The 8,356-nt window shown below is 38.6% G+C and overlaps 1 protein-coding gene across 1 annotated transcript in view; it reads left to right on the top strand.

Moving 5' to 3' along the window:
• Positions 1-3,086: 3,086 nt before the first annotated feature.
• LOC121368821 (nuclear receptor subfamily 2 group E member 1-like) overlaps positions 3,087-8,356 on the top strand; it is a 22,512-nt gene continuing 17,242 nt past the window's right edge. Inside the window, exons 1-2 of the mRNA XM_041493570.1 lie at positions 3,087-3,461; positions 6,820-6,912. Coding sequence (XP_041349504.1) covers positions 6,900-6,912 — 13 coding nt within the window. The 5' untranslated portion in view covers positions 3,087-3,461; positions 6,820-6,899. The remainder of the gene's footprint in view (positions 3,462-6,819; positions 6,913-8,356) is intronic.

Here is an 8,356-nt window from a genome sequence, read left to right as displayed (position 1 = left end):
CCTGGTTGGTCGCCGTGCCCATCACATATTGTATATGTGTCCTAAATTGAGAAAAATATTTATGCGAAAAAATTAAATATCTGGAGAAACAATTTGCGAATGTTTTTGTTTGTTTTTGTTGTATGTTTTTTTAGAAACCATTCAAGCTAGCAACCATTTTTGTTTTGATGCCCGTCAAACTTGCTTTGGTGCCCTAGTATTTGTTAATAAACCTAAGGAAGCACTTGCCGTACCCCAACATTTCGAAATGCCAAATTCCAAACAGTTTGCACGTGCCTATACCCACTGAAAGTTCGATGACGTCTGCCCACGGCCAGGCCCAGGACTCAAATAGGGCGTCTGACCCATCTCCGTGAAACACCTTGTTTACTGACCCAGCCTGAGCGCGAATATCAATCTCTTAACTCGTTTAGTTCTCCCGAGCACTTTATTTACAAAAGACACATGTCAGGAGACACTTAAAGAAACAGCTTTAGTCAATGGCCCATCGTGTTATGCTTCGGTGAATTTGTTTTCCCTAGTTTGATGGTTTAATAAACAATCACGAATTGGTTTGTTCTGCGGCCACATAAAGAATCATCATCGACCGCGAAAGATCTTCAAATCGCGACACTGGCGTATTATTAATTCATAGTGACTCATGTCGATCCTGTTATGGGAGTCTCTTGTCCGTTCGGTTAAAGTATAAAACCGTAAAGAAAGTTGTGACAATGTGCCATTGGACTGAGTGATATTGATAAAACTGTTCATGACTTTAAAACACGCCTTACGGTTTTCAAGGCCATTGATGTCTTTTCCTGTATTTGTGGAAAATATGACTCTTTTGTTTCTGGTAATAACTGAAAACGAAAATTCCCAGAAGAGTGCCTGTATTAACTGTCGAAAAAGTGAAAGACACACGGCAGGGACTGGGGAACCATTAACGTAGTGAGTCTACCTCCACCCCCACCCCACCCCTGGTGTGTGCCTAGTATATTGTGGCAAAATCTCAAGTGGATGTAGGTTGGACTATGCCAAACAGAATCCCATAGACGACAATGTTAATTAATGTATGTGGCTAACAATACTGTATGCGATATTTGAAACAAACTATGACCCGTAAATATGAATACTACCACACCTCCCCCTGGTTTTAAAACACTCCTAATTTCCAACAAAATGCTAGTACTAACTAACCTCTAGTACTGATACCCCGTACATGATTCAAACGCAAATGTACTTGACACGGGGCGGGGAGGGGGGGGGGGAAGGAGGGGGTACTGTTGTACAAAGAACACTCTCACGTGTATGACTAATGGAAGGCCTGGTAGTACCAGCTGTGCTATCAAACGTTTGGTGTGATTCCAACTTTCACCCGACCTGATGTCAGTGACACGTAGATTGACCAGCGCATGATGTGCTATCAAACGTTTGGTGTTATTCTAACTTTGACCCAACCTGATATCAGTGGCACGTAGATTGACCAGTCCATGATATGGTTGATCCAGCTAAGTTTTTCAATTTCCAGACACGTTCTTTTCTTTGTAGGTAGTACTAAACCAAATAACTTCCGGCTGGACCCAACTTTTGATAGAGCAGTCCTGTGATTAGTGATAAATGTGTGTTTGTTGTAAAAAAAAGAGTTTCATCTGGGCAAAAAATGTATGCAATTTTATTTTATCTAGTACCACTGTGTCAAGTAGCCTTGTGCTTGACACATGTATGGGGTACCTGTAAAAAAAACTAGGGTAGCCATAGACACTTACCGTTATCTCTGAAATGAGCAACTAGACCACCAATATTTTCTGATTCACTTTAAGGGTGAGGGGTGGTAGTATTTATATTCGTGGTGTTTATGTCGATTGATACGCTGCAGGTTACAGGTAGGAGTTTTAGCCACATATGTTACTATTGTCGTTTATGGGATTTTATTTGGTAGTATACACCCTATAGACCAAGCATGATAATTTTGTCAAACCTTCGTTTTTAATGATGTTGAAGACAAATAAATCGCAATATGTCGCATGTTTTAAAAACAGTTACATTAATAATGGGGAACATTTACAAAGCCTGCACGTGTAACTACACACATTTGCAATGTTTAAACACCTGTTTATGTCTTACACGCGTGTAACTACATACATTTACAAAGCCTGCACGTGTAACTACATACATTTGCAATATTTAAAGACCTGTTTATGTCTTACACGCGTGTAACTACATACATTTGCAATGTTTAAACACCTGTTTATGTCTTACACGCGTGTAACTACATACATTTGCAATGCTTAAACACCTGTTTATGTCTTACACATGTTTAACTACATACATTTGCAATGTTTAAACACCTGTGTTTAAGAAAAACAGGCTGTGTAAATACGGCTCACAATATTTGTTTCACAGTTCCCAGAATGGGCTTCAAATTATGGTCGCAGTGTTTCGAACGTCTCAGATTAAATTTACAGGGGGACACGAGCGCAATCTACCTGTTTAAAGTTTGTTTTGTTTAACACAGTGTTAACGTAATATAAAGTTTGGTTTGTTTAACACAGTGTTAACGTAATATAAAGTTTGGTTTGTTTAACACAGTGTTAACGTAATATAAAGTTTGGTTTGTTTAACACAGTGTTAACGTAATATAAAGTTTGAACTTTCAGTTTAAACGCACACAACTAAACTGCATCTAATGTAAATTCATTTAATTGTAGAAAGAGATGTTTATATTGAAATTTTAATAGCCTGACCAATCGGAAACGGCACACAGTTTATTTAAGAAGTGGAAATTAAGAAAGAGGGGGAAAAATGACAGGTTCGGCGTTCACGCTGTTTGCTAGGGAGGGTATTGGAAACCCATCGTTGTCTGGAAGGATTTCAATGTAGGTTTCACGCAATTTGTTATTTTCTGTTGATTTTTAAGGCATTTTTGTTACACTTAGGCGTCGGAATATAATGCATTTCCACATTAAAATAACCCCAAATTAATATACAGCCCTACCTCCATTGTTATCAACTTTCGGCGCCTATGATATATCCATATTCAACAAAACGATCTTTTTTAGGTTGTGTTTGATATTTTTTCTGGCTTTAGCTAGGTAAGCGATTGATTTTTGAAAAATAAATAAATATGAAAATAGAATATGCAAGGTTATAAGGAAACTTTATTGTGTTTCTTTTTTATTTGAATCGATTGTAGTGTGCTTCTGTTGTTTTTGTTTTGATATTTCAATATATATTTTTCAGTGTTCAACAACCTTTTCAAACAAGAGGCTAAAAGCGACATACCCGTATCCATATTCAACGTTCCACTGCACGCGATTTACTTGTTGTGTTTTCCTCCTTAGGTCGCACGCTCCCAGTTCCGGTCTCGTGCGAAGTGTGTGGTGATAAAAGCTATGGTAAACACTACGGCGTCTTCTGTTGTGATGGATGCAGCTGTTTCTTCAAGCGCAGCATCAGAAAAAGGATAAACTACACGTGCATTGGTTTGTATTCAGGCCGTCCTAAACCTCAATATTTAAGTTCAGTGTAACCTGACAGAATATTTTATACCAAAACTCGATACGAAACGTTTACGCGGGCCGTAGATGCAACTTCCAAAGTACATGTACGTGACACTGTTCTTGGTTTCTCAGATTAAAATTGATCGTCAACAATAAATACTTTTGAGTTATATTTCAGGGAAATAAGATGGTGGACATGCATAAATATTATTTTATTTGTTTTCATCGTTTTCAATCATTGGAATTTATTTCTGTTTTGATAGCAGTTAAAAATGAAAGCAATATCTCAGCATATTTTAAACTGAAATGAGAGAGAGAGAGAGAGAGAGAGAGAGAGAGAGAGAGAGAGAGAGAGAGAGAGAGAGAGAGAGAGAGAGAGAGAGAGAGAGAGAGGGAGGAAAGAAAGAAAGAAAGAAAGAGTGTGTTGCCGCCACATAAGCAACTACTACAACGGAGAAACAATAATGGATGTTTTACATGTATTATATCATAGACTGGAGGGTATACCACTGCGCGGCTTTTAACCTTGCACCTCCAGGGCTCGGCAATTGCCGTCGGTGACGTATAAACTGGCGTCGGTTGGGGGCGTCACCGATGGCACTTTTGTGCCGCCGAATAATAATTACTGCCGTCGGTAAAGCTTCTCACCGACGGCAAAATGTATAAAAGTGTATGAACATTACCTGGCAGTATTTAACACGGACGTTTGGGTCCTTGTTGGAGTTAATGGGCGTTTAGTTAGTACCACGCGATTGAACTATATTTAGTCATGCGCGTACCCTGTGTTGTATAATATACGTTCTCACTGCATTTTGCCTCCTCGCTTTCGTATTATGCCGCCCCTTTTCACGTTTGGCAGCCCCATTTGTTTTTCTGCGCCCCTCTTTATTTTTCGGCCTCCTGCTATAATTTACAGCACCCAGCTCCGCTATTTCAAAATGCACATTTTTTTTCACACTGAAAAGCATCGATCAGTTTGCACACTGGACATCCAACACTATTTTTAACAGCCTCTGTTGTATCTCATACCAGTATCCATTTGTATGTTTGATACACACAATAACAGTTATATTTTAGTTTAGCAATGAAAACATTTTATTTTATCGTTTCGGCAATCTCCGACTGAAAAAAACTACCTATTTGGCGCCAAAGTTGTCACGTGATCAGAACGGTCATTCAGTATTTTGTGTCCACTAACTTGTGTCTGATATTTTAACCTCAATTGCAGATTTAACTGGTCGTAACTAATGATTTTTATTTACTGTCATTTGTTTATTCAGCAATACCTTATAAAATATTACAAACAGGGTATTTTTGGGGTGTTTTTTTTTTTTTTTTTTTTTTTTTTTTTTTTTTTTTTTGGGGGGGAGTGGGTATCACCGCTTATAAAAACGGAAGTGGTAATGTTCATTATTAAAATCATTTATCTTGGGTGCCAAATAATATATACACCACCTTTACAAAAACGAAACTACGTTTTATCAGCTGGCAATATCATTGCGATCGATACACTCGATGAAGATGGAAATAAAAAGGACAGAAAAATGTTATCCCACAGTAGGGGATCGCTTAAAAAAAAAATTCTTTATTTTTTTCAGATATCTTAAAATCTTTATTAAAATAATATTAAAACTTTGATCGGTTTAGCAAAATGAAAGAAAGAAAGAAATGTTTTGTTTAACGACGCATTCAACACATTTTATTTACGGTTATATGGTGTTAGACATATGGTTAAGGACCATACATATAGTGAGAGAGGAAACCCGCTGTCACCACTTCATGGGCTACTCTTTTCGATTAGCAGCAAGGGATCTTTTATATGCACCATCCCACGGACAGGGTAATACATACCACGGCCTTTGATATACCAGTCGTGGTGCACTGGCTGGAACGAGAAATAGCGCAATGGGACCACCGACGGGGATCGATCTCACACCGACCGCGGTTTAGCAAAATGAATACCCGTGAATGTCAGACCGACACTCTGTTTTAACTGAACTACGTTTTAACTAACAGTGCACAAAACATAAGGTAGCTTGTACATCGTACCAACTTTGCAGTACCAGATAGTGAGGGGCAAAATAAGGGATAGATATTTCTACAAAGTCGACCAACACACAACGATTTACTTTGCAGTACCAGATAGTGAGGGGCAAAATAAGGGATAGATATTTCTACAAAGTCGACCAACGTACAACGATTTACTTTGCAGTACCAGATAGTGAGGGGCAAAATAAGGGATAGATATTTCTACAAAGTCGACCAACGTACAACGATTTACTTTGCAGTACCAGATAGTGAGGGGCAACATAAGGGATAGATATTTCTACAAAGTCGACCAACATACAACGATTTACTTTGCAGTACCAGATAGTGAGGGGCAAAATAAGGAATAGATATTTCTACAAAGTCGACCAACGTACAACGATTTACTTTGCAGTACCAGATAGTGAGGGGCAAAATAAGGGATAGATATTTCTACAAAGTCGACCAACATACAACGATTTACTTTGCAGTACCAGATAGTGAGGGGCAAAATAAGGGATAGATATTTCTACAAAGTCGACCAACATACAACGATTTACGTTAACGAAACGTGCCTTTTTTCTTTTTCTTTCTTTGTTTGTTGTTGTTATTTTTGGAAATGGTGGGGTGGGGTGGGGTGTGGGGGGGGGGGGGGGGAGACGTGCAACCATCCTCCTTTAATTTCACCCAGCGAGAACACTGTATACAATTTAATGTCATCCATAGAACAATTTTCATGTCATATTCACCTAAAACTTGGGCAATTTATCTGAGAAACACCAGGTTCCGTTAAATGTTAGCTTATGCTAGTAGTCCATGATTCCATTTACAATAAATTCTTGTTGATTGAAGTTTATTGAAATAATTGAAGAAATTTGACTACATGTACATACAGAAAAATAGCCTTTCAGTCAAGTTTAATTGCTGCGAAAGCCAGTTAAAAAAATTGCCTTCGGTGGGCCCTTTCACCGACGGCAGTTTGTTGTTTTAAATTGCCGTGGCCCGTTAAATTGCCACGGCCCGTGGGTGATATATTCTTAAGTTCGAGCCGTGCACCTCGATATTTTGCTGTGTAGGCTACTAGTTCTGGGTTAAGGCGGTGCTAAAATACGGACATTGGGTCCGCGTTTTACCACCCCTAAGACCAACTGCATGACAGTTGCTGATCTAGGAGGGTGCTGGTGGTGTGCAGACGCCTCCTCGTATTTTGAAGTGCCCTGCATCCGCTCCTGCATGACAACTGATTTATCGAAACCATCTGAGATATTTCTATATATATTGTACATGTACTATAATTTAATTACTTTTATTTCAGGTAAAGGTTCGTGTGTTATCGACAAAGCGAGACGCAATTGGTGCCCCTCGTGTAGGCTTCGCAAATGCTTCGCTATAAACATGAACAAAAACGGTAAATGTGTTCATAGAGTTGCTAATAACTGTACATTAGATATCTGTACACCAACATAAAAATACACAATATAAAAATATAAACATAGAATAAAATTACGTCTTTTAGATCTTTCTAAATAGCTAAAAAAAAATCAAAATAATAATATGTGTAGCAGAAATAAAAATTCTTAAAGCATGGAAACCAACTACGTGTACATGTATTTAGTGAGACCTATTGGTGAAATCACTGGCTTAGTGAGACCTATTGGTGAAATCACTGGCTTAGTGAGACCTATTGGTGAAATCACTGGCTTAGTTAGACCTATTGGTGAAATCACTGGCTTAGTGAGACCTATTGGTAAAATCACTGGCTTAGTGAGACCTATTGGTGAAATCACTGGCTTAGTAAGACCTATTGGTGAAATCACTGGCTTAGTGAGACCTATTGGTGAAATCACTGGCGGATCCACAGACCTATTGGTGAAATGCTGTTTAACAACAATTCGCTGGCGGATCCACAGACCTATTGGTGAAATGCTGTTTAACAACAATTCACTGGCGGATCCACAGACCTATTTTGAAATCCTGTTTAACAACAATTCACTGGCGGATCCACAGACCTATTGGTGAAATCCTGTTTAACAACAATTCACTGGCGGATCCACAGACCTATTTTGAAATCCTGTTTAACAACAATTCACTGGCGGATCCACAGACCTATTGGTGAAATCCTGTTTAACAACAATTCACTGGCGGATCGATCCACAGACCTATTGGTGAAATCCTGTTTAACAACAATTCACTGGCGGATCCACAGCGTGGTGATGTCACAAAGGTCGTATGACCCCCTCCACCCCCCCCCCCACCCCCGCCCATTTGAAGGGCCCTTTTTAATGACTTTTCTTTTCTTTTTTTAAATTTATCATGCACAATATACAACTCTGAATTTCCCCGAAAACGCGTTTCTGAGTATCTGTATTTAAAAATTAAAAATTTTCCGGCTGGCATGTACCCGACCCCTCCCCCCACCCCCACCTCTTTTATAGATCTCGCTTCCTTTGGGAGCTCTTCCACAAACTCAAATTGGCTTTTTTCGAATTTTGTTACCCCCCTTTACAACAACACTCCACCTCCACATCATCAACAACAACAACAACAACAGTAATAATAATAATAATAATAATGCAAATAACAAACATATATGCGTACACCCACATATACGTTCGCACATACACAGACCTATTCCTGTATAAATACACGTCAACGGTATCTGATAATATAAATATACAAACGCAGAAGAAAATGTCCGAACGTTTCGCCGAACAATACAATTTAAAAACTCACTCACCGAAGGCCGAGGTCTTGGCCGTAAAGCTTTTATTACGAAATTATTTGTATCTGGGTTTTTTTATATATTAGTTTTATGTATTAAAAGTTTGTGTATGTATACATGTAATAATATA

The sequence above is a fragment of the Gigantopelta aegis genome, chromosome 1 (genome assembly GCF_016097555.1).
Source record: "Gigantopelta aegis isolate Gae_Host chromosome 1, Gae_host_genome, whole genome shotgun sequence".
NCBI classification, from domain to species: Eukaryota; Metazoa; Mollusca; class Gastropoda; order Neomphalida; family Peltospiridae; genus Gigantopelta; species Gigantopelta aegis.
This window is presented reverse-complemented; position numbering and strand designations above follow the sequence as displayed.